The sequence below is a fragment of the Pleurodeles waltl genome, chromosome 4_1 (assembly GCF_031143425.1).
Source record: "Pleurodeles waltl isolate 20211129_DDA chromosome 4_1, aPleWal1.hap1.20221129, whole genome shotgun sequence".
Lineage (NCBI taxonomy): Eukaryota > Metazoa > Chordata > Amphibia > Caudata > Salamandridae > Pleurodeles > Pleurodeles waltl.
The window spans coordinates 529,069,464-529,095,818 of record NC_090442.1 but is presented as its reverse complement, the minus strand read 5'-3'; the positions used below and the strand labels follow the sequence as shown (position 1 = coordinate 529,095,818).

Here is a 26,355-nt window from a genome sequence, read left to right as displayed (position 1 = left end):
GGTCCCCCCGCACCACCAGCTTCTTCGTGTTGCCCCATGCGGGCCAGTGTCTGTATTGGTGGTCTCCCCCACAGCGGAGGGCCGGTACAGGCCCGGGGGAGACCCTAGGAGATCGCAGGACCCTGGAGGGGCCTGTTACAAAGTCGGAGGGGCTGCATGGCACCCCCTTCCCCTACATTTTCCAGAGGATGGTGGCCCCCCTCGTGAGGGCTGGTTGAGGCCTGGGGGGTCCCCAGTGATCACGGGCCCCCAGAAGGGCCTGTCCACAGTAGAGAGGAGGTGCATGCCACCCTCCTCTGGCCAAAGGATAAGAGAGGCCCCCGTTTTGGCCAGAGGAGCACCGGGGGCCCCATTTTTCATCTTCTAGGCACTAGAGGTGCCTCATCAGATATGCAGGTATTTCCAAAAGGAACAATATAGCTAATCTAAGTTCTTTCTACAGACTTTAATACGTATATTGCCTACCTGTGTTTTGATGTGTGGATATATGTATGAACATGTTACTATTATGGGCATAACATACTAATATGTTTTATGACTTGCCATATGTTTTATAATGTTCCTACTATGGGTGTTGTTGGACCTGGCTTTTTGACAGGGTCATCCCCAAACCTTTTGCCTCCTTCCTCCTATTTTTTCTGACCTGTTGTTGTTGGCTTTTGAACTCTGGGCACTTTACCACTGCTAACCAGTGCTAAAGTGCATATGCTCTCTGTGTAAATTGTACTATTGATTGGTTTATCCATGATTGGCTATTTAATTCATTTGTAAGTCTCTAGTAGAGTGCACTATATGTGCCTAGGGCCTGTAGATTAAATGCTACTAGTGGGCCTGCAGCACTGGTTGTGCCACCCACTTCAGTAGACCCTTAACCTTGTCTCAGGCCTGCCATTGAAAGACCTGTGTGTGCAGTTTCACTGCCACTTCCACTTGGCATTTAAAAGTACTTGCCAAGCCTAGAACTCCCCTTTTCTACATATAAGTCACCCCTAATGTGTGCCCTTGGTAACCCCTAAAGCAGGGTGCTGTGTGGGTAAAAGGCAGGACATGTACCTGTGTAGTTTATATGTCCTGGTAGTTTAATACTCCTAAATTCATTTTTACACTACTGTGAGGCCTGCTTCACTAGGCTAACATTGGGGCTGCCCTCATACATTGTTGAAGTGGCAGCTGCTGATCTGAAAGGAGCAGGAAGGTCATATTTAGTATGGCCAGAATGGTAATACAAAATCCTGCTGACTGGTGAAGTCGGAGTTAATATTACTATTCTAGAAATGCCACTTTTAGAAAGTGAGCATTTCTTTGCACTTAAATCTTTCTGTGCCTTTCAATCCATGTCTGGTTAGGTTTAGTTGACAGCTCCTTGTGCATTCACTCAGACACACCCCAAACACAGGGTACTCAGCCTCACTTGCATACATCTGCATTTTGAATGGGTCTTCCTGGGCTGGGAGGGTGGAGGGCCTGCCCTCAGACAAAGGACTGCCACACCCCCTACTGGGACCCTGGCAGACAGGATTGAACTGAAAGGGGACCTGGTGCATTTCTTAGCCACTCTTTGAAGTCACCCCCACTTCAAAGGCACAATTTAGTATAAAACAGGGCCTCTGCCCTACCTCAAGAGACACTTACTGGAGAAGAAACCTGAACCAGAAACTACATCTTGCCAAGAAGAACTGCCTGGCTGCTCAAAGGACTCACCTGTCTGCTTTCTACAAAGGACTGCTGCCTTGCTGTTGGCCTGCTGCCTTGCTGAACTCTTGTCTGGCTGTAAAAGTGCTCTCCAAGGGCTTGGATAGAGCTTGCCTCCTGTTCCCTGAAGTCTCAGGACCAAAAAGACTTCTCTTTTTCATTTGGACTCTTCGTGCCCCGAACAATTCGACGCACAGCTTGCTCCGCGGCGAGAAAATCACTGCACACCGACGCTGCTCGACGCGATGCCTATGGGGCAGCCGGAACTTTGACGAACGGCCTCGCATGGACAATGCCGCCCGACTTCCAGAGGGGAAATCAACGCAACGCCTGCTGTGAGAAAGAAAATTCCACGCAAAGCCTCGCGGAACGACGTGCAGCCGGAAAACAAGCCGAAGAATCCACGCACAGACCCTGGGACATCTGGAAATCCCGCGATCCATAGAAGGAGACGGTGCGCATGCCGTAAAACGACGCACGTCTTCCCCAAGTGAAAAATAACAACGCAAGTCCGTGTGTGAAGGGGCGCAACCAACCACACACCATTTTTCCTCCCCCGAGAATGACGCACGTCTCCCCGCGTGAAAAATAACGACGCAAGTCAGTGTGTGAAGGGGTGTAACCGACGCACACACCATTTTTCCACGCATCTCCTCTTCTGTGGTCCTCTGCAGAGATTTTCCACTCCAAACCAGGTACTTTGTGCTTGAAAGAGACTTTGTTTGCTTTTTAAAGACTTAAGACACTTCATATCACTTTTTAGTGATATCTTTACAAATTCATATTGCATCTTTGATCGTTTTGACCTGGAAATACCCAGATAAATATTATATATTTTTCTAAACACTGTGTGGTGTATTTTTGTGGTGCTATATTATGTTATGGTATGATTTATTGCACAAATGCTTTACACATTGCCTTCTAAGTTAAGCCTGACTGCTCAGTGCAAAGCTACCAGAGGGTGGGCACAGGATAATTTGGATTGTGTGTGACTTACCCTGACTAGAGTGAGGGTTCTTGCTTGGACAGAGGGTAACCTGACTGCCAACCAAAAACCCCATTTCTAACAGGTGTTTATGATATTCTTATGACAAGTCTCTTGGTGTAATAACGTGTTTCCTGACTACTGCTTATGTTGCAGAATACTGAGTAACCTGTGTGTTATATGTGACTACTGCTAGTTTGCAGAGTAACTAATGTGTAACGTTCTGACAACTGCTAAGGTAGCAGGATAGTACTGATGTGATGTTTGATCTAATAATTGCGTTATGTACAATAAAGTATATTTTCATATAATCTGGTGTTGTGTTTCCTTTGTGGTGGGGATATTGCGTCACGTGTGTTGTGTGTGTTGTGCAAATGCTTTACACATTGCCTCTGGGATAGGCCTGACTGCTTGTGCCAAGCTACCAAGGGGGTGAGCAGGGGTTATCTTGGACGTGTAACTCCCTTGCCCTGACTAGAGTGGGTAGGTTCTGCCTGGCTGAGTTGCATACCCTAGCCAACCAGAAACCCCATTTCTAACACAGTCCATGGAGAGTCTTGTCCCATCATTCATTCATTCATCTTGATAATTGTGTTTGCACTGTTTGTATTCACCTGTGTGTATTTAGCTGGGCGCTAATGGGCGTGGCAAAGCATTTTGTCATATACATGGCAATAGAAAGGCTTCTAGGTAGATATTGCACTGGTGACAAGGACATTAACACACTTCCATAGGTAGAAGGTGAATGGGTAAAACATTTTTATTGACTCTAAAATGATCGAAGAGAGAAATAAAAGGTAGGTGATCTAAATAATAAACGAGAAACATTGCTTCTAAGACATGGCCGTGGGCCTTTCCTTGATTCCTACATTGAAATGTGTTTGGTTGTGGTGAAGAGGCTTCGCCCCACACCCCTTGGCATGCTTGGGAATGTTGATCTCTGAAAGGGCAGGTGGTGCTCCAGGACCAGCTACCGATCTGATGGAAAATCCGTGAGGCAGCAGTGTCATTGAAGAAGACAAGAAAAAATTGTTTCGTATCCTCTGAACGTCGGTAGAGAGTCTTTCAAGAGGGAATTATACCTCGAGTCTAGTCTCACCTAAACTAAAATGCATGCTGGTTCATTGATTTTGAAGAGACCTGGGGACTGCTAACAGTAAAGGTGCCCATAAAGGTCCAGTATTTGCACTATTCATATGTAGGTAACTTTGCGGCGGCAGCTGTAAATCTCAAGGGGAGGGACGGGGGATAAATAAAAAGATATGTTATTAAAAAAAGCTTACCTTTTTCCCATCGTCGCTGCCGCCTCCTGCTGCGTTGCTCCTCTAGTCTTCTTTTAGTGTCTCAGAATTCGCTGGGACACCAGCACAGGCTCCTCAGCAATCCTGGCGCTGCTTACATGCTAAACATAGCATGTAAGCAGGGTCATGATTGGTCGGGGCGACTCAGAGTGCTGCTCAGACACAAGCCTGGGGTGCCTAGACAGACAGCCAAACATACATGCACACTTAGTGCACTCTTCCCTTCCCCCCTCACCTTCCAAAACCAGAAGATGAAAGATAACACGATAATTAAATATCGTTTTATCTTTCATCTCCTGGCTTAGCCAGGGGGGGCGACGCTCCTTCGTCATTGCAAAGGAGCCGCCCCTGAGGTAACTAGGATCCTACAGTAGGCCTGGTAAGGAGAACTCATCTCACTTTCCACTGTCATAGAAAATGATGTATTGTCTACCCTGAAAAATAAGTACTCCAAACTGCAGAATGTGTCATTTGTGATCTATAATCTTGTACCAAATTTGGGTGAAGCACGTGGTAGCTGCCTGCTTGGTGCAGGGTGATTAAACAGCCACATGAAGGCTAGATGAAGTGGTACCCTGTTTTGGAGACTACCTGATACCTAGACCCCTTGCAGGTTTCTAGCTCCAAGCCATAGTGTACCTCCCCAAACAAAAACTAGTCAGTGACTGTGGAGTAAAGAGAAGTCACAGGATTGAACAAGAACGAAAGCAGGAGAAGCGATTATTTGTAGGAGCCCACAGTTAGAGACACCACCAGTCAGGAAGTTCGAGAGCAACTGACTCTACAGGAGTACCAAGAAAGTCATTACTCCAGAACATACACCACATTCTGCTACATGACATCACTTTCTGCCGTGTAAAGCATTACATAGTATTTGTCACACTGACCAAGGGCATTCTGACCTGCACACATCCTTCATCATCCAGTGCAAAAGGAGGAATGAGAATGGGGTCATATCTTTTCTAGTGTGTGGAAGAATGCCACCAAAGAGATGCGATACTGTGGGTGTGCTCATATTACTCCGGAATAATGCAAATGCTCAGGTAATCATAATGCTCTATCTAGTTCACACAAGTCTGCCCACCTTGAAGGAATATTCACAATCCAGACTTAACAACGAAGCCGAGGGGCCAAAGAAGTCATGATTATTTCAAATAAATCATGTATTTTATTGTTCACAATTTGCACCAAATCCTCTGCCATAATATGTTATGTGAATAAAGTTTATTCCACAGGGCCAAACGTTATAGAGTCAAATGAATTTCTAAAACCAGCCACATCCCCTATAGCTTAATTAATGCTTTTATATATATTGCTCATCTTCAAATAGCCCCTTAATGGTAGTAGTTCATTAAACTAAGACGTACACAGGCATAGTGCCAAGACAAAATCAGTTATTTGTTGCACACAAAGGGAACACCCTCCTTGTACACTCTTTTAACTCCCCACCCCAGTGCTTGTGACAATGCTTGTGATGCTGTCTGCCCTGCTCCCAGTTCTGCACCCATGTTAAATAGTTTATGTCTATCTATTTATTTAATTTTACAAGGGTATTGCAGTTGCAAAGTGCTACCTGTCCACTCACTTTCCTTTTTTCACTATTTTTCTTACTATTCACTTATTGTTCCATCATGGGCATCCCACATATTAGAATGGTAAATTAAATATAACAAAACGATCACACATCATGGCATGCATTCACATGCAATCGACAATCAAAAAAGGATGTTTAAAGCCCATAGCTCAGCATTTTAGAATGATACCTATTACTTTGCCAGTGCAGGTTTCTGTAATATTACAGTTAATTTCTGCCAAAACACATTTTGGAGTTCCTTACACCAGTATCTGTAGGCTGAACCAACAAATTGAACAGTGAGTGACTAGAAAAGCACAGACCTGCGGTTTGTATTTGTTGCAATATTGCGAGCAGTGGAGAAGACACATGCTTTGTGCTAGACACCGTCTACAAAATTTTCAAAGTAGTTTCGGAAATTATTTCTTGGGTGCTTTAGGTCAATTTCAAATCATGTTGATACACTCTAATTACCAACTATTGCTAAAACTCAATTCCAAATCATTCATATCCCCGTTGTGCTGTAAATGGCAGGTATGTATACATGAGACATAAAGCGTTCTGAGCACATATCTTAGAGAGAGCGGGGTAATCCATCCAAGAATTTTAACTCTTACAGTCTACATAGGTGTATGCTCATTCCTGGCCCAGCATGACCTTCTACAAAAGGTTCATATACTTGTAACATTATGTTCAACTCATTTTCTCTGGGAACAACTGTCAAATAATTCCTCTGTGTTATACATTAAAAGAAATGTCTGATCAACATTTTCTACTATCTGGCAGATTTGGACTGAATGTGTTTTTTTGCATTCCAGATGATCTTGTTTATCATTGGCTCTTGAACGACTTCCCCACATTTGTTGTCTTCGACAAGCGCCGGTTCGTCAGTCAAACGAATGGCAATCTCTACATTTCAAAGGTGGAGCAATCAGACAAAGGGAATTACTCCTGCCTCGTCCACAGTCCTTCTGTCACAAAGAGTGTATTTAGTAGTTTTATTCCACTAATTCCTCTTAGCCCACAATCTGAGAGTAAGTATTGGTTTTATCGACTGCTGTTTCTCTGCGACATTCCTGTCTGCATTGTTATTGCATTCTATACATGTCTTCCTTTCTCTTCAATATCTTTAAATGTAGGTGACATTGGTAGAGTTGTTTGGACAACCTCAGCCTGGCTCACTAGGCATGGAATAGTGGATAGCTAAATATGCATGCACCACACAATATCCTTCCTTAACGTAAACATGGCTAGAATAAAATACCCTGGTAATATTTAAATTATTTGCCCTCTCGCTTCATGTGTTCTTGAATGGTGAATGGGATGTATCACCGTCATGGACCTCTGACAGGCGTGTATGGCAGACGTTGCTACAAGAGTTCTAACGATCACATAAGGAGTGGGCTACATCTGCCTCGAGGGACTGAAGGACTCCACAGCCAGAAGGGTGTCCGGTAGATGGCAGATCAAATGGCCAGCCTTATCACTTTGTATTTGTGACTTCTGTTTTTTTTATACGTACCGTCTTTCATTTCATTCTGTAGCCAAAGGAGATGCTCTGTCCAGATTGCTTTGCCTAGATGGACAATTTAAAAGGATGTTGGGCAGGTTCTCCTACATTCTTCTGGACTGGAGTTTAATGAGAGAATTGGCTATTCTATACCATCCGATTTGTTGCTTCCTGGGACTCTTGTTCTCTCTTTTCGTTACTGTGGCACCGTTACACCACCTCAGACCCCTTGTGAAAAATGCTTAACACTTCCTTTCAGGACATGGATCTGGTTACATGAGTGTGCTCAGATTTTGACAGCTCGCTCTGACTACAATGGTATGTGTAGTGTTGCAAGGTTAGTAGTTTTGTATACATCAGGACAGTTAATTTTATAACCTTAGTGAAAAGACTTGGGGAAAATATGTAACGTTTCTCTCCAGACTCCACCAATGTCTCGTTGTTGCATTTTACATTGAGAGCCCATTCTGAATATATTAAAACGTTGTTTTATTATATCTAAGTTGGGAGCTACTACAAATAATCCATTTGAACTGCCTATGAATAGGGTAGTTACCTAGGTGACACCCCCAAATAAATACGTTTTAATAACTTCATTCAGTAATTTTGTTTCACGATTATTTTGGGTACCTATTCTGCTACTGGGTCCAATACACAAAAGGCAAGGTACAATCTCTGGAAAGAATCCAGTTATTATCGAGAGATGTCTCTAACTAGAAAAGGTCTGCCAAGCACATCCCTTCAAGCTGTATGAGATGAGTCAAATACATGATAATTTCCATCCATGGCAGAATCCTTTGGTATGCTGAGCTTCTGCTCAGCATATTAGCATCAGAGGCATTTGTGTAGTTCCTGACTACTTTATTAATCTTAAGTGACAGATGTTCTGTTTGATTTGAAGGGAGAGGAAAAACAAAGATCGACCAACCTCCTTCAAAAAAGAAGACTTTTCTGACAATTCATAATGATGATACCTCCAAATAATACATTTGAAATACATTTCGATAATTAATGCAGTATTTTTAATAACTAATTCAGTAACTTTGTTTCAAGGAGATTCTTTTCGGTGCCTATTGTGCCATTGGGTCCAGTAACCAAAATACAAGTTATAATATCTGGAAAGAGTCCAGTTATAATCTAGAGATGTCTCTATCTAGAACAGGTCTGCAAGCACATCCCTTCAAGCTGTATGAGATGAGTCAAATACATGATAATTTTCATTGATGGCGGAGTCCTTTGTTATGCTGAGGCTCTGTTCAGCATATTAGCATGAGAGGCATTTGTGTAGTTCCTATCTACTCTATTACTCTTGAGTGACAGATGGTCTACCAGCCTCCTTCCCAAAAGAAGAATTTTCTGACAATTCATAATAGAGGAAAATAGACTGCATGACTGACCCATAGTGAATCTGATTTGTTGGGATCACAATTGCACAATTGGAACATGTGCCACATTTCAGAGCTGGTACACCAATGCTCTCATTAAGAGTGGAACTAAAACACTGAACGCTGTGCATTTAACATGGGAAACAATGCCCATTTAATAGGATATGCAGATTTTGGTAAGTTGAGCACGAAAATCCATATATTATTCTCCATTCTTGGCTACTTATTGCACCTGATAAATAGCGATCCAATTGGTGTGGTTATTTGCTGTGGTGCAGTTATTAGCAAACCAAATACTGGACCTGAGAGGCTGAAGGTTTTAACATTGCTTAAAATGGAGTGCAAATTTGCCCTGTAAAATGTCAAACTCTATTGACTAAACATAGAAGAACTTTGGAGAAATAAAATTTTTACTTTAAATACTAAGATGGTGGGTCATTCTAACATAGCAGATCCTTTGCAAGCCTCTGCCAGCTGTCTGACATCCAGATGCTTTATGTGTTTGCACCTCCATAATGGTTCATAGGCCTGGAGAAGAGAGGAGCCAGAGGTCTGCAAAAGCTCCTTTAAATCAAGCACTATGTCCTTTCTGCCCTGCACAGCCTGTGGTCATTGCTCATTAGCTGTGACCATGTGGACTAAGTTACATAACCATGTTTAGAATGTTTTGATATTACGACTCCTACCATGATGTTCATCCCTGGCTGAGGATGAATGCTGCTTGTTTGCTGACACCGTCACCAAAAACACTTGGACAAGGAGGTTGTCAAGTACGTCCCTTTCCTTGTGTTAGCCTCGTTGCTTCCCCCAATGCCACTTAGATTGAACCAAAATCGACTATCCTCTGCAGTATAGGGGATTCTTGAAGGGCTTCTCAACCCAGTTAACTCTGTGATAGCATTACCTGTGAGGTCCAGAGGAGTGAATGCCATTCGATAGAGTCACTTTGGGATGTTGTTGAGCCTGAATTATGATGGTAGCAAACATCTAATATTGTTGCAAACTTTGAGTGCAGTTAAAGATTTCTAGTGTAGATATGGAAGACACTTCCAAAATAATAGGAAAGTAGCAATGATATTACATTGGAACAAAAAGTGACCAACTTTATCCATGAGAAGCGGAGTGGTTCACACGGATCTAGATGGAAAGAACACAGAATCCAGTTGTAGGGACAATCATATCATGTGGATGGTATCAGTCCTTATGCCGATGATCCACAACCTTGGCAATCCTATAGTATGTGGCTAGGAAGGTAGCAACAGAATATATTCCTTAGATCTGAAGAAGTGCCACCACTCAATAGATCCAGGAGGTGGTGAAAAATCTGGGACAGAGAACCCTGGAAGTGGCTGCTGGATTTGGCTGTGTTGCTGCAAGAGACAGAAGGTGATCAGTGAGCAGTCTCCCCATGAGGACAATGCTTGCCTTGCACAGGTAAACACCGAGGGTATTTGTTTAATGGAACATTTACCTAAATGTCAGAGTAGGGCTTGTCTTCATTATTGGGATATTCCAATGGCACTTAACAAGTGTGATGCACTTATAAAAATATGCGGCTCGTTTGGTTCCAATTTTACACACACAAAACCATAGAAATTCAGTTGTTATAGTTAGAGTTATTTCAAGTAACTATAACTCGTGCCATAAGTTAACTATAACTCGTGCCCTCGCCATGCAAAGTTTTCTCATCAACTACTTTACTTCAAATGTTACAGGGGTATTGTCAATTACATAAAAAATGTCATGAGTAATGTAATAACTGGGGTAATTAGTAGTGCATGGCAAGGGCACAAGTTATAGTTACCTTAGGGCACGAGTTATAGTTACTTGAAATAACTCTAATTAAAACAGCTGAATTTCTATGTTTTTGTGCATGTAAAATCTGAATCTATATATAGCATCTTTGTGACTTTTGTTTTTTTCAGTGAATTTCTAGGATTTTGTTAATGTTCAGTAAGATGCCCATCATAATGCACGGTGGGGGGGGAGGGGGTTGGACACAGGGCCTGGACTGGCTTTGTGCTGCCCCCTCCCAAGCTTGGTGCTCCTGCCCCCTCCTCCCTGCTATCCATTGTCCAGGTCCATACCCTGCTCCCTCACTACAGCCCTGTGTAGTCTTTGTTCTGCCACTGCTCTTCCTGCCAGCCCTGAACAGTTAGCTTGCTATCCCATCCACCTCCTCACTAGCCTGTCCGAGTCCATGGACAAGCCCTCTCCCTCCTGCCCTGCATGGTGAGATGTGCTGCCACTGCCCCTGCCTCTTGCCCTTCATGGTCCTTGATGCTGCAACTGTCCCTCCTGTCTGTCTGGTATGGTCAGCTCGCTGCCCTTGCCTCTTTCCCCTCTGCTGTCCCTGTCCTTTCCCTATTGCTTTCCATTGTCAATCATGCTGCACTGCTAACCCTCTTGCACTATGTGGTATATTGTGCTGCTGTAACCCTTGATGTTTGCCCTGTAAGGTCAGTTTGGTGTCCCTGCCCATCTCCCTCCTGTCCTCTGTTATTTGAGCCTATCTCCCTACCCCATTCCTCATGCCTTTCCATGAGCAAAGGTACCATACGTCGCAGGATTCTGAAATTGGTATGAGGGAGATTTTGAAATAACATTGAAAAAGCTAAGATTTAGGCAGGAGGCAGCTCAAATAAAGCCCCTTTGGACTTAAAAACATTGGGCTTCTCCTGCCTGAATCGGGTCTGTTGGCATGTATGGTTGTACTGCCACTGCCTCTTTCTTCTGCCTTCAATGGTGTGTTATAGTGCCACAACCTTTCTTGTCTGTCCTGCATGGTTGGTGTGTTGCCCCTGCCCCCTTTTCACCTGCCTTACATGGTTTGTTGTATTACCTCTGCCCCCTCCTGCCTGCCCAGCGAGGTCAACTTGTTGCTTTTGCACTCTCTTCCCTGCCCTCAGTTATCTGAGCCGTGCCCCTGACCTTTGCCTACCCACAGTATTTTAATGAACAACTAGATTGCTAACTACATTTTTTACAAAAGTTTGACACGCCTGACATCATCTTAATGTAATCAAAACTGTAATACATAAAGCACTTCTATTAGGAATTATAAAATAGAGAGGGTTTTAGTCCAATAGAAATTATGGTTAGTGCTCTAAAAAACAAAAATGAGGACATATTTTCTGAGTTCTAAAATAGCGACAAAGCACTTTTAAATTATTTGCTATCTATGTAACAAAATGAATGTGTATTGTAACTGATGCTGATGTAAAGCACTCCAATATCTTCGGGTCAAGCCTGCACTTTGTAAAACTGCACAAAAACTTTAGAATTAAGTGTCTAGCACACTTGTGTCATTGGCCTATAATTGGGCTACATTTGGGTGATATGTGTGCTACATTTGGGCCCTTTTTTCTGCTGGCCATCTTGGGGGACTTGTTTGGTATGAAGCTCTCTCAATTCCATATTTATTGCAGTGTCCTCAATTGAAATTGATTTCAGTTTTACACTTTAATTCCATCAAGATGGCGTTCAGATGTGCCACATTTTTGGCATAAATTCAGAATTTTAGCACTCTAGTTGCTCATTAGAACATTGTAAGCTGCTGATCACCAAAGAGTTTTCTGGCAGTCTACTGCTGGTGTCAAAAGTGCATGTTTCAGTCTGCGTGTCAGAATGTTTTAATGAAATAGAAGAGCAGGGTATTTGAGAACTTACTTAAAACAAGTCCTAATGTTTCTTTCTAGAGCACTAACCATAATTTCTAGCTTCAGGTGTGTCATAATTTTGTCATAAGTAAGACTGTTAGTGCTCTAACTATTCTTTAGAATATCCTGGTAGGCTGCAGTAGAAGACAAGGGAACCAACTGACAGATGGCTCCTGTTGGAAGTTCATGTTTTACAGAGAATGCCAGACTTCATTCTCATGTGGCTGAGAAACATAGTGTGAATATATAAAAAATATACTCTCATTTTAGCTTCTGGATCCCCTTTCATAACCTCTGTGTGAAAATCATGAGGAAAGAGTTTTCTCTCAGACATGATTCATGAAATCTTAGCAGGGTAAAAACACCTTACAACACACCTAAAGTTAGTATGGTACCATCAAAAAATGAGTTATATTCTAACTAAAACTTGTTATCACCCTTTATACTTTCTCCTTATTGTGACCCTCAAAACCTTCCATTCACTACAATACATTTCAATGGTTGCTATCATGTATACTGGTCGCAAGATGGCTGCCATCACTTTCTGGTTGAAGTGCGGACAGCCAATTAGATCTCATCATGAGACCTGTGCTTAGGCTCTGCCCAGATATACAAATTTGGATTTCCTTTAATTTCTCAAAAACTACTGATTGGACTAACACCAAATACGAAAAAGGGGATCTGTGGACCACAAGCTACCTTTCTGCCAAATTTGGTGAAATTCCATCCAAGGGTTTGGGCTGCAGGCATGTCAAAGGAAATAATCATGGGAAACATACTTTTTTACCCCCCTCCATTTTACTCAGCCCCCGCTTGACAGATAACCCCAACATTTTCATGCACAACAAGATCCTTGAGCACACTTTTTTTGGAACATTTTGTGACGATTCGTCAAAGGGCACCAAAGATATAGCCTCATCAAAAAACACTTTTTCTATGGAAACTAGGTGCTAACTATAACTACCTACTGGCGACCGCAATTTTGGACTGTGAGAAAACAGGGGTGATTGCAGAGGCCCCCTATCATTTTGCCCTGGTTTTTCACTTTTTGCTGATGTTTTCCTGACTCTGATGGTGCCCTCTGTACTGCTAACCAGTACCAGAGCCTGTGCTCTGTGTAGAATGAGCATACCTATGAGTCCCTAATATATGGTAGGGCATGTAGGTTTAGGGACCACAGCGTAGGTGGTGCACACATAGGTGCCCTGTTGAGGTACCAAGGGTCATTTTAAAGGCAGGCCTGCCTTGCTGGCTGGTTTTAAATTTAAGTTATATGCACTTGCAAGGTTTTAAATGACCTTATTTGTACATGTAGGTCAGCCCTAAGGTGCCCTAAGTACCCCTTGGGTTGGGTGCCATGAAACTATAAGCAGGGACCTTATAAACCCTGGTGAGGTAAAATAGCCTAGTTCGTTTTTCCCTCACTGTGGTGCATAGGCTCCATATTTTAACATGGGGAGATTTTTTTTATTAATAATGTCTCCAAAGGAGCAAGAAATGGCCAGTTTGGTCTCAAATTAATTGTTATAATACATCCCACAACTTGCCATTATTGGATTTAATATTACTAGTACAAGGAAAGAGTTTTAAAACTCTTCCTAAAAGTTATTAGTTTCTTTGCCAGGAAAAGGCTGGTAGAATGGGGGCCCCCATGCACAACCCCGTCACGCATGTCACTGCCCGATTTATAGGCAGTGATATGCACGACGGGTGCTGCAGCAACCGCCGCACTTCGACATTGACGACGGCTCCATGTGGAGCCATCGGCAATGTCCAGGCCCAGCATTCCGTTGGGCCGGCGGGCGGACCGGCCCAGCGGAATGTTCTTTATTGGGCCGGCAAGGTCCTCAACTGGCTGGCGGTCTGTGTTTAGACTGCCAGCCTGAACAGGGCTGGGAAATCCCCCTGTGTTCATAATGAGGCCCATAATTTCCAACAAATAGTTCCTATTTGAACTTATTTTATCCAATACTGTAAATACAGTCAGTACATAAAGCTAGAGGATTTAATGGTTACAGAGAAAAAACCTTCTTAGCAGTTGTTCTTTTTTTTTTAGAAAACCTTTATTCCTATTAAAGTGTAAATTAGCATGAGCATTTGACTCCAATACTTTCCCAGAAATAATATTTATAAAAGAATATATATGTATTAATTAAGTCTGGACGAACATTTAATTACATAAACATAATTTGTGAAATTCTTAAATTTCGTGAAATTTCTAATTATGCAACTTCGTGTCCTTTTTGCATGTGGGGGCTGGTTTTAGAAGACAGTGTTTAGCTGGCAGGTATTTTCGGCATTTCACGCCATTATCTTGTAAGCATTTTAAGTACTTACTTATGCAGAACAACACACAAAATACAGGCCAACCACATTTTGTTCTGAAATCACAATTTTGCACAATTTTGCGATATTTTTAAAGAGCTTTGCAAAATTTTACAAAAAAACCCTACTTCACATATCCTTTTAAATGACACTCCTCAATGCAAAGTAGGACTACAAATATATTTCATGTGAAATACATAAACAACGGTTTAAGCATGAGATTAAAAAAAGCATTTTCAAACTATGCAATGCCTTTTAAATGACTGACGTGTTGCCTCTTTTTATTTTTTAGCTGTACGAAGGATCCCAGCTGATATTAAGGTTCAATTCAAGGATACTTATGCACTAAAAGGACAAAACGTGACACTTGAGTGTTTTGCACTTGGAAAGTGAGTTTTTTCGTCAAATTTAAAAAATAAAATCTACTTCCTGTAAAATGTCACCGTTTCAAATGTATAATGCAAAAAGATAATCTTTAAATAAAAAAAGAATGATTACATTTAATTACTTTAAATACGGTGTGTTTTAAATTAAGGCCTTTGTCTTTTTCATCTCAGTCCTGTACCGGTGATCCGGTGGCAAAAGGTCGATGAGCCAATGCCACCAACAGCCGAGATAAGCATGTCTAATGCAGTTCTCACAATCTTCAATATTCAACCTGAAGATGAAGGGACCTATGAATGCCAAGCTGAGAACATTAAAGGAAGGGATTCCCATCAGGCAAGAGTTTATGTACAAGGTAGGTATGGATCCTTTTAATGCGTTTGAAAACCAATTACTCTGATAAACGATTGATTCATAAGGACTGAGGCACCAAGATAATGTTTAAAAAGATATGCTCCCATACAACTACTGAACTGCAGCAACATGTATAATTATAGATGGATGCCTTTCAATAAAAGGGTTGTATTCCATCAAGTTAAAGGTTTAAATTGTCTATGATGTCACATGGATTCCCACGGACAATGTACAATGTTATGAGCCCCAAGTCCTCTTTCTCCGGATCTTCTGGGCAGTGGCAAAGAGGTCACAAGGCAGCCAGGAGCAACATGGTCTCCTCTCCTTCAGGCACGGTGCCCTTGCTGTACTTTAAAAATGATATATAGTTTTTATAGTGCCTTCCATTACTTACACATTCTGGCTATCTCACTACTGCTCAAATATTTATATAAAAAGACATCCCACCAGCTGCATGCATCTTACAGGGGAGACAACAGCTGGCAGCAAGTGCGCCACACACTCCCAAATCCATCCTCATGTCTCTGGAGAAAATTGGGATATTAGATCACTGTCACCTGAGTAATATTATAAGAGCCAGGTATTTTGCTGCTCTTACATTCGAACATTGAAAGCAACATTTCTTTCACAGTTCTGGTGTCTGTTCAGTGAATAACTGATTTTCAGGAAACCCTTTGCAATAATCTCCTCTGAAAGACAAACACAACATATCTTTTACTCATGAATAACACATGAATGAAATAGTGACTAAGATTTTTTTTTAAGTTGCACGCTAGTTTGATGCTGCTAAGAAACTGTTTTATTAGATAACAAACAGGAAGGAGTTTGAGTTAGAATATATTTTATAAAAATTCACACCGTCGCATCAATACTCTTTTTCATTAAGGAGTGTGGCACTTTAGGTGTTAGGTTAATAATAGCACATTGCTACTGCTACATTTATAGTAAATCAGCATTGCTTTCCAAAGCTGGATAAAAAAATATGTGCAATAGTTTTAAATCCGTGAAGATATATACGTATCTTAGAACCGGGAATTTTGGAGTTCCTTTAAAGATGATGGCGTGGCAGAAAGCCAATATTGGCAGGTATAGACCTTCTGCTCTATTGTTACAATGTTTGTCTTTCTGTTTGACTTTAATTTAAAACATTCATCACTCTGTTTAGAGAAGTTTGCCTGCTACAGAAGGAAAGAAAAATGACACACTTGCTGGAATAAGGATACCTAGAAACCATATTTAACCAAAGTATTAGTCTCTGTGCATAAATTGAGCTTTGAGACAAACAGATCTACAAGGTTGGACATGCTGTTTTGAGAGTTGGTGAATGGGCTGTGAAAGGTAGGAGAGAATAAAATGTGGGGTATGCTTTGAGCTTCAAAACAGTTTCTCTTTTAGCATGATTACATTTGATGGTGCTATTGGGTATCCAGTTGATGACATATTTCATACATATTGCTTATGGGGATTTAAACGTTGAAAATAAAGTTAGCCGTCACTGGTGTAACATTGAAAATAAATAGTAAAGATAAGGAATCTTTTGAAACACAGTAGCTCAGAAACATGAAATAAGTGGCCAAAGGTTGTAATTGTAAATGGCTTCTCCCTGGGAGGGAAATGAATAATATAACTTGGAGACGACATTTAAAGAGTAATTTGCCCTGGCAAGTTATGGGGTTCCTTCCCCTGGGAGAGGAATACCTTCCGACCCCCCACCAAGCAGGCAGCGATCTCTTTGCTTTTACTGTAGATCCATTCAATGGAGTTTAGCTCCACATACCAGCGACTCTACTGATGGCATTCAAGTTTACGGAACTGGTGCCATATTTGTCAGCAGACTGTTTTATGTTCAAGAAACAAACTTCTAAAATGGGAGTGTGTTTCGTGAAACACAAGGCAATGAACCTGAGACACAATGAGCTTTTTCCCTGTGCGCCATGATCATTGTTTGATCTCCTGCCTGGGACCACCATGCCTTTCACAGCAGTTCAGGACAGTAAAATCTAGTGATGGTTGCTGCACTCTATAAGGGTTTCAGTTACGGTGACTATGGCTGGTATGCACAGAAGAAGGTGTGCCACCAGGTAAGAGGTTTATGCTGGTGGAGACAGCTAAAGTACTGCTTTCAAGAACCTGGAGCTTCATCCCACCTCTAAATAAGGAAAGGCAACCAAAAGTTTGCAAAGCAGAACCCCACTTCTTTACAGTGAAGCTTCCATTTTGCCAAACGCTAAATGATTCCTTTTGTAGGATAAGGATCCTCACTAAAAACAGTTTTATGCCTGAAGAAGAAATGAATGAAACGTCCACAAGTGATGACGAGGAAAATAAATACATTCATTGTGTTGAAAGCTGTGGGTGACTAAGATCGCAAAGGACCAAAATTAACTAAAACAGTTAATTTCAAACAGGGTTATATCTTGAACCAAAGCCATGTAAGCAGGGCTCTCCAGAAGTACTCTCCTACATATGTCTTCAATTGGACAGTAACTCATTTTCCTGTCAATTGTGCTAAAAATGTTGGGACAGTAAATAATCTAATGCAGCTAGGAATATCAGGTTCTAGAGAAATGTGGCTTTAAGCAATAATACCATGGAAGAGTGTCAAGCTAAATATATAATACATACTGTACAATGTCTGTGGTGGAAACCAGACAGAAATGTGGATTTTTAATTTTGGGAAAATGCTTTGGTAGGCTGAGCCTGGTAATGATGGGGCCATTCTATTATATAAGATAGGTTTCAAATCAGGAAACATGGATTTTGGATTTTTTAATGGTGGTTCAAACACGACTTTGACAAAATGATAATGAGAACAAAATCCACCATGCTTTCAAATCTATCAAGACTGTCTTCCATAGAAGCTACTCACTCCAAATGTAACAATTAGATGGACACATGTCATGGTATGTGGGATGCATTTTTGAAATTGTATGTAAAATAATTAAAATAAAATATTAGAAGATGACTAATAGGACCCAGGTTTAACTCTACATGTAGGGACCAGAGGCTCTGAGAACACGTAGGTGCAACAGTCCACAAGAAGTTTAGATTTATTCTACATGAATGCCATGGAACTAAGTAAATCAGGGACAATCAGTCCATATGAAACCAAAATATTGTCTGTTTAGAGTGATGCAAATTTTATCCATAACAGATGGAGAAGCTGTGAGTAACATTTCATTTTAGGTATCAAACATTTGTGTTCAAATTATGCAAAATGTAAGACTGAATGCATTGTAAATTCACATTTTATACTGTGAGCATTCCAAATTAAATTGAAGATCCACTAACACCCCCTCAGTGTTTTTGTTCTAACAAGCTTTTTTTAAAGAGAAACTTGAAAAAATAACTTAATTTGTTTCATTTCATCCATTAGCGGACACTATAATTTAACTTGACTTAAATACTTTTATGAAATTCTCTTCAGTGGGTGTCATCTATAGGTGAATCCATCAAGAGCTCTGTGATGAGTTGGATGTGTGGGATTATAATGTGTGGAGGTTTTGTGGATATAAAAAAACTTGATGAGGATCCAATCACTTGAATTGACTTGGGAGATCGATTTGTTCATAGAATAGAGTTTCATTATGATTGTCTGATAATCTTTCTTTACATTTTAAAGCTCTTGTTCAATAATGTTCTAGTGCTGACATTGCTAGATACAGCACACAGAAATCTCATACAGGATGAGTGTGCAGACTATGGATCTTACAAATCATGCATGAGTCTTTAGAGTAGAGCATTATAATAGAACACTTGGTCCAGTTTGTGCCATTGACTCACTCATTCAGAACAGCACCAGAAAAGTAGGCTTTTATCTTCTTAGAAACTCTTCTGTGGTCTCCTCTGTGCTCATAAACGTGACACCCACCTAACCATCAAGATTTTCACTATTTGTGGTCCAATATTTGGAAGGGCACCAACATCTGATAGCATACCCCTGGTGTCCCTGGTCAATATTAGAAAGTCGACTTTCATAGCTGTGGTGAACATTATCTGTCTATTGGTCTCTGGGTAGGTTAATGCTGTTTTCCTGCTCTTTAATGTGTGGAGACATACATTTCTTATTGATCCTGGCTGCTATTGCATGGATTGTGGCCTGGCTTGCTATGTAATATGGCAAATTTCTAATTCTGTTGGTGATTGTTTTAGATCTGTGGTGCACTACTCCTAAACTTTCCTTTGACTGACCTCTACCCCCTTTTTGCTACAGCACAGCATATCCAAATCATGGGAGATTTAGTTTTGAACTGCTGAAGTTACAGAATATTCTTCCCACTTTAGGGAGGCATTTAGCATTTCACATCCTATCAGTAGCTTTGTCTCAATAGTGTTCAAAAGAAAGGTAGACTGTCAGTCGAAGTGGGTTGATGTAGGTAGCCATTAGTGTTTTGAGCCAGTGGTTTGAGATATTTCATTGAAGGGTACCACCTCTGTTACCTTGGCTATTTATCACCTTTACTGGTCCTCCTGTGTTCTCATCCGTCTGACGTCTCAGATAGGATGTCCCTAGGTCGAATGAATAGACCCACATTATTCCTGAATGTTAGAAATGGGGTCAGTGGTTGGAAGCCAGGTTACCCCCTGTCCAAGCAAGGACCCTAACTCAAGTCAGGATAAAGGAGAATCATACTCAGTTAACCCCCGCTCATCCCCTTGGTAGCTTGGCACGAGCAGGCAGGCTTAACTCAGAGACAATGTGTTAAGTATTTGTACAAACCCACACAGTAATACAGTGAACCACTACAAAATGACACAACACAGGTCTAGAAAAATAGTAAATATTTGATCTAAATAAACAAGACCACATTCACTAAAAAGCAAGAAAACAGTGCCTTGATGCACAAATGCTGCAAGTTGGTGTTATGCGGCATCGTGACAGAGTCATTGCCTACAGTGTGATACCAATCGCGCCGTTTACGGAGTTGCTCGACCCCCAGGTACAGTACCTAAAGAAACAAGTATAAAATAGGCCAGTGCACAGAGTCGGCGAGGGCGGCTTTGCTGGGTCCAATGCGACATCAGTTCCGGTGCCACGGGGAAGAAGGACAGCAGTGTCGCGCAGCAACATCCAGTCCTCACTAAAGGGTGGTGGAGGTGAAGCGGCGTCAGATGCAAAGTCGGTCCTTTGGTTCAGGCAGATGCGAAGTCCGGCGGAGTCACAATGCTGCAGGGCAACCTCAAGGGGTCACGATGATGTCACAAGGCAGCAGGCGCTGCGATGGCGTCGGATCGCCATGGACATTGGACTTACGACACTTCAGTGTCAGCTAAGTCATGTGGGATCAGCAGCTGCAGCGACACAAGGCCTACAGGGTTGTCAGACTTCTACGAGGTCCACGGCCTCGGGGCAGGCGGCATCACGGTAATGGCATCAGCTCAAAGGCTCATCAGATTTGTCGCACTCAGCGAGGTCCAAGGCCTCGGGGCAAGCATCATCATGGTTCTGGGCAGCGGCATCCTTCTCAAAGTTGCACGCGTTGTCTGGCATCGTTAGACTATTATTTCTCCAGGAATTTACTTCCATGGGGTCCAGGAACTGGAATGGCACACTGTGGCACTCTAGAATCCACAGCAAGTAGAGTCAGGTCTGGTTGGTGAAGCCTTTGCTCTCCCTGAGGCTTCAAAACAGGAGGCAAGCTCTACTCCAAGCCCTTGAAGTCACTTCTCAAGCAGGAATGCAACAAAGTCTAGCCTCTGTCTCCTTTCACAATCAGCAGCAGCAACTGCAAGATAGCCCAACACAGCACAGTCACAGGGCAGTACTTCTCCTCATATCTTCAGCTCTTCTCCAGGCAGATGTTCCTCTTGAATCCTTGAAGTAATCTAAAGTTTGGGGTTTTGGGTCAAATACTCATACCCCTTTCTGCCTTTGAAGTTGGCAAAATTCAAAGCAAAGTCTCAAGTGTCTGTAATATCCTTTCTTGTCCAGCCAGGCCCCAGCCACACACCAGGAGGTTGGAGACTGCATTGTGTGAGGGGAGGCACAGCCCATTCAGTTGTGAGTGACCACTCCTTCCCTCCCCTCCAGCCCAGATGGCTCATCAGGATATGCAGGCTGCACCCAAGACCCCTTTGTGTCACTGTCTAGAGAGTGGTGCAAACAGCTCAACTGTCAAACTGACCTAGACAGGGAATCCGCGAACAGGTAGAGTCACAGAATGGTTTAAGCAAGAAAATGCCTACTTTCTAAAAGTGTGGCATTTTCAAACACACAATCTAAAAACCAACTTCACTAAAAGATGTATTTTTAAATTGTGAGCTCAGAGACCCTAAACTGCATGTTTCTATCTGCTCCCAAAGGGATTTGCACTTTAATAACATTTAAAGGCAGCCCACATGTTAACCTATGAGAGAAATAGCCCTTGTAACATTGAAAAACGAATTTGGAAGTATTTCACTGTCAGGACATGTAAAACACATAAGTACATGCCCCACCTTTAACATACACTGCACCCTACCTATGGGGCTACCTAGGGCCTACCTTAGGGGTGCCTTACATGTATAAAAAGGGAAGGGTTAGGCCTGGCAAGTGGGCACACTTGCCCAGTCGAATTGGCAGTGCAAGACTGCACACCAAGTGGTTGGTCTGAGACATGATTATAGGGCTACTCGTGGGTGGCACAATCAGTGCCTAGGGCCCAGTAGTAGCATTTGATTTACAGGCCCTGGGCACTTCTAGTGCACAGTACTAGAAACTTACTAGTGAATCAAATGTGCCAATCATGGAAAGCCAATTACACATGCATTTTACATAGTAGAGCTTGCACCTTAGCACTGGATAACAGTGGTAAAGTGCCTGGAGTAACAAAAACAGCAAAAACAGAGTCCGGTACAACAACCTTGGAAACAGAAGAAAAAAGTTAGGGGAGACCATGCCAATGATGCCAAGTCTAACTCTGAACATCCCTGGCCAGCAACGACAATGTGTGCTGGAACGACATGGCTAAAATAAGGTTGTAGCTTTAACATCATACATTATGTAATATACAAATGAGGTACCCCTAATATGATTGTTAATGCACACACTTTTGATTGAAATATAAGTAAGATTAAATTTTTTTGTTTATAGATAGGTTCTTCAACCATGGAAATCTTAAAATGTAAATGTACTTCTTTAAACAGATAAAATGACTTACTAGATCGCACGCAATGGCAGAGGGAACACTTTGGGGATAGAAATTATAACTTCTTCTCTGGACCTATATTTAATAAAAGCACATTGATACACAGGTGTTTTTAGTTACATGCACAAAAAGCACTTGTCTTTGTACACACTTAATAACAAGCATTAGGAAAGCCAATAGATCTGGAATTAGTAATCTGGTACAATGTTAACATTTTGTAAACATTTTTATTGCAGATATATGATGTTTCCATCAAAATGTAGAAAACATATGCATGCAATAAGAAATGCGTTTAAAACCACCATCACTATCATTTTAATTGAACTGTGTGGGCCATTTTGAGGAAGCAGCTATACGAAAAGCAAGAGCGTTATTGTCCTCAAATTACTTCAACCTGAAGACATAGGTCTCTACCACGAACTTAAAAATGTCTGCTATATATAGCAGCAGACATATGCTTTGTTAGGGGGGTCAGTCATATTGCTATTAGGGTTAGCATTCTGCTGAAGGATTAATCTACTTATAAAACAAGCGTTTGCAAACCGAATAAAAGCCAAAAGGTCTGGCGCTGGCTGTCAGCCTTCTGGTACTTCTTTTCTTTTGTCGTGGCTGTTTGCAAAACTTTATTGGTTAGGATTATGCCAGGCCCTCATAAATCTAAAGAAAAATAATTTGCTACAGGCAAAAGCTTTTTTGGTCTTAATAAAACACAATCTACCATAGCACTCCCTAGGACAGAAGGGAACTACTTTGCGTGTAGCTGTGTTTCTTGGGAAAGGGTGGCATGCCGTAACTCATTGCGAAGAAAGCCAGTGGCTGAAGTGGACTGAATCATTGCTGCTTTATGCATACTGTAGTTGGTGGAAGACAAATGTGAATGGCTCCAACCACAGACTAATGGAAGGAGGTTTGGCTGAAACTCCTATCTGTAACTATGTTGTACATACATTTTTAGTAAAATCAAAAGGTCTTGACTAACAGACCTAGCAAAATCAATCAGTCTGACATTGGATGCAAGCCTAATACCAGGAAAGAAAGAGAGAAGGAAAGAAGGAAGAAAAGGAAGAAAGGATAGAAACAAGGAAGCAAGAAAAAAGTAGGCAAGAAAGAAGGAAAGTGAAAGGAGGAAGGAAAGCAAGAAAGGAAGAAAAAAGAAAGAAATACAAAGATAGAATCAAAGAAAGAAAGTTAAAAAGAAAGGTAAAAAAGAAAGTAGGATTGAACGAAAAAAGTAAAAAAGAGGATAACTTTATGCAGAACAGTTTCAAACTGAGACAATATGTTATGCTGTAAAATAGCAGCAATCAGAAAATCTAAACCTTTCAAAAGGAATTTACAACAACATTGACAGGAGAAAGGATTTGATAAAAATGGAATGTGCATCAGAAGTGTTCTGCTATCACATTAGGCTCTAAACACAAAACAACACAAAAGTAATTGTAAAATAAAAAACAAAAACACTGGCACTGAAGGGAACCAGCTTTGATGTAGATGTGCGTCTTGTGAAAGAGCAAAACTCGGTCACTCAAACTGAACCTACCCAGTAGATTAATAAGGCTGACCCACTGCCCCATACTTTATGCTGTAAAGGGCAGAAACAAAAGTGAATGACACAACAACAGAACAATTGACGAGGAGAGGTGTCTAAAAGCCCCGATATGTAAGTATATTACACGTAGTTTAGTAAAAAAAATGTTTTGGATAATGCCAGACCTAAAAAACGGGATGGCATAGGAGATAAAATGCATGCACACTCAAGCTGAGGGAAAAGGGAATAGGCTTTAGGATAAACAGGTAGGCTCTTTACAGTTTCATTATTCACAATACAAAGAAAAAATGAAATATAAAATAAAGCATCAGTGGATGTGGCACCAATTATTACCCGTATTTCGATCAGAGTTTAGCAGCTCTTAGAAACTCTTTTTTTTAAAAGTGAATTAAGATTGAATTATATCAAGTGTGGAAGACAAAAGACATTAGCAAAATAATTACTCTTAATCCTCAGTTGTTTTTCCTTCACTGAAGGAAACACATTTTGTATTAATAGTATGTAATCACTCAAAGAGCATTGCTTTAAACATCTATCCGTTCCACTTTTTGTGCTGAGTGGTTAGCTGCAAGGCAAAGAGGAAAAATGCAAGTGTTAGCACCATGCCATTCATTGACTCATTTGATTTATTGTATTAATTTATTTCTATGCGTTTCCGGAAGAAATGTGCTGCACAGCAACATTAGATGTGCTGCATTTGTACTAGTTTGCACACTGATACATTGTGGAACATTCGGCCGCATTGGGCTCGTTATTTCAATCATAGATTGTAGTTGGTGGAATGAGTGGAACGGTACATTTAGAAAGGGTGGAGTCTGGGACTTTTCTTGCCCTAGTTCTCAGGGCTGGTGCTTCTTTTCATTCTAGCCTAAGAAGGTAGCGATAAAGGCAGTTTCTCGTGGTGTCATTTATAAATTTGCTCGTAAATTCTAGGGGGAAGGGCATTATAAAATAATCCATCTTTTAACCCACCCCTAAAATTCAGTTTACTTTTGGTAGGTGCCAATCATAAATCTTCAAAGTAAAAGTAATACTCTCTCTCTCTCTCTGTCTCTCTCTCTCTCTCTCTCGTTCTCTATGTCTCTCTCTCTCTATATATATGTGGGTGTGTGCGCGCGCGTGCGTGTATTGACGTGTGTATTATAACACTACAATACTATTCTAAAACACTGAGACTGTTAACACAATCTTGAACGAAGCGCCCATTATATTATTAATACTGTGCTGATATTTTTATATTCTAACTTATAATGTGTCTGTGTTTCTTACATTATTTTATTTATCTTTGTGGCTTTTCATCTGTAAGTAGAAGTATTTCACTTCCGTTGAGCACAGTTGATGGTTTTATTACTTTGTGTTTACCCTCCATTTAATGCTTGTTCACACTTATTAACCGTTTTTGTTGTTGTTTTGTTATAGCACTCCCAGAATGGGTTGAGCATATCAATGACACTGAAAGAGATATCGGCAGCGACCTCTACTGGCCATGCGTGGCAACTGGCAAGCCCTTACCAACTATCAGATGGTTGAAAAATGGACTGTCGGTAAATTCTTTTACATATATTTCTATGATTCATATATATTTCATGGATCGCTATAGTACACTCTTTAGTTTACAAATACACTCGAGGACACACTACACGGTCTGCATCTCGTGTCTGCTCTCTGCCTTTATTATAAACTCTCAGGTACAAATAATAGCTGTCACCGATCATATTTTGTTACGGTATGTTTTCATGACATGCCCCTTAATACCGCTTGTCCTCATTAAAAGTTGCCTTGAGCAGCATTCCAAGGCCGCTAGCAATACGGACCTGGTAATCTCGAGTCTGGAATCGCCGACTCCCTCACTTTGGGGGAGTGGATAACAGTCACCCCAGCATTCCCCGGCCCCGCAGTGCCCTTCCCTGCCTCTCTGACTCCTGCTCCCTGGCTACCGCTTAAAGCACTCCAGGATTGACATTTAACACGTGCTCATGTACATATCTGTTGTCTGTGAGTGTTAAGAAACCACACTGAGTTTAGCATCTTCAAAACCAAAGCCCACTCTATGAAATAACTTATGTTTTATGCTATTTTTTGCTTTGTAGTACCATAAAGGTGAACTGAGAATATACAGCTTGACGTTGGAGGATGCTGGAATGTATCAGTGTATAGCTGAAAACAAATATGGCACTATATCTGCCAATGCAGAACTAAAGATTCTAGGTCAGTAGCTGTCATTGGACCCAAACATGTCTCTCTATTTTTCTTATCTAAATATTATACTAATAATTAAGGGTGCACGTTTACTTGCAGCTAAGCATTTTAGAACGTTTAATGTTTTTATAGTCCGTTGGTTGTTTGGAATTGAATGCATCGTTATAATCAATATGTTGCCATTGTTAGAAATGGGGTCTTTGTTTAGCATCAGGTTACCCCCTGTCCAAGCAAGGACCCTCACTATAGTCAGGGTAAATCACACACAATCCAAATTATCCTGTGCCCACCCTCTGGTAGCTTGGCACTGAG

General features: G+C 41.4%; 1 protein-coding gene across 3 annotated transcripts in view; it reads left to right on the top strand.

Annotated features, from left to right (window-relative positions):
- The window catches only part of CNTN1 (contactin 1), an 895,734-nt gene that overhangs the window by 602,359 nt on the left and 267,020 nt on the right, over positions 1-26,355 (top strand). For all 3 annotated transcript variants that reach the window (XM_069228856.1, XM_069228858.1, XM_069228855.1), the window contains 5 exons: positions 6,370-6,585; positions 14,723-14,819; positions 14,988-15,169; positions 25,264-25,388; positions 25,935-26,052. In XM_069228856.1, the coding sequence (XP_069084957.1) occupies positions 6,370-6,585; positions 14,723-14,819; positions 14,988-15,169; positions 25,264-25,388; positions 25,935-26,052 (738 nt within the window). The remainder of the gene's footprint in view (positions 1-6,369; positions 6,586-14,722; positions 14,820-14,987; positions 15,170-25,263; positions 25,389-25,934; positions 26,053-26,355) is intronic.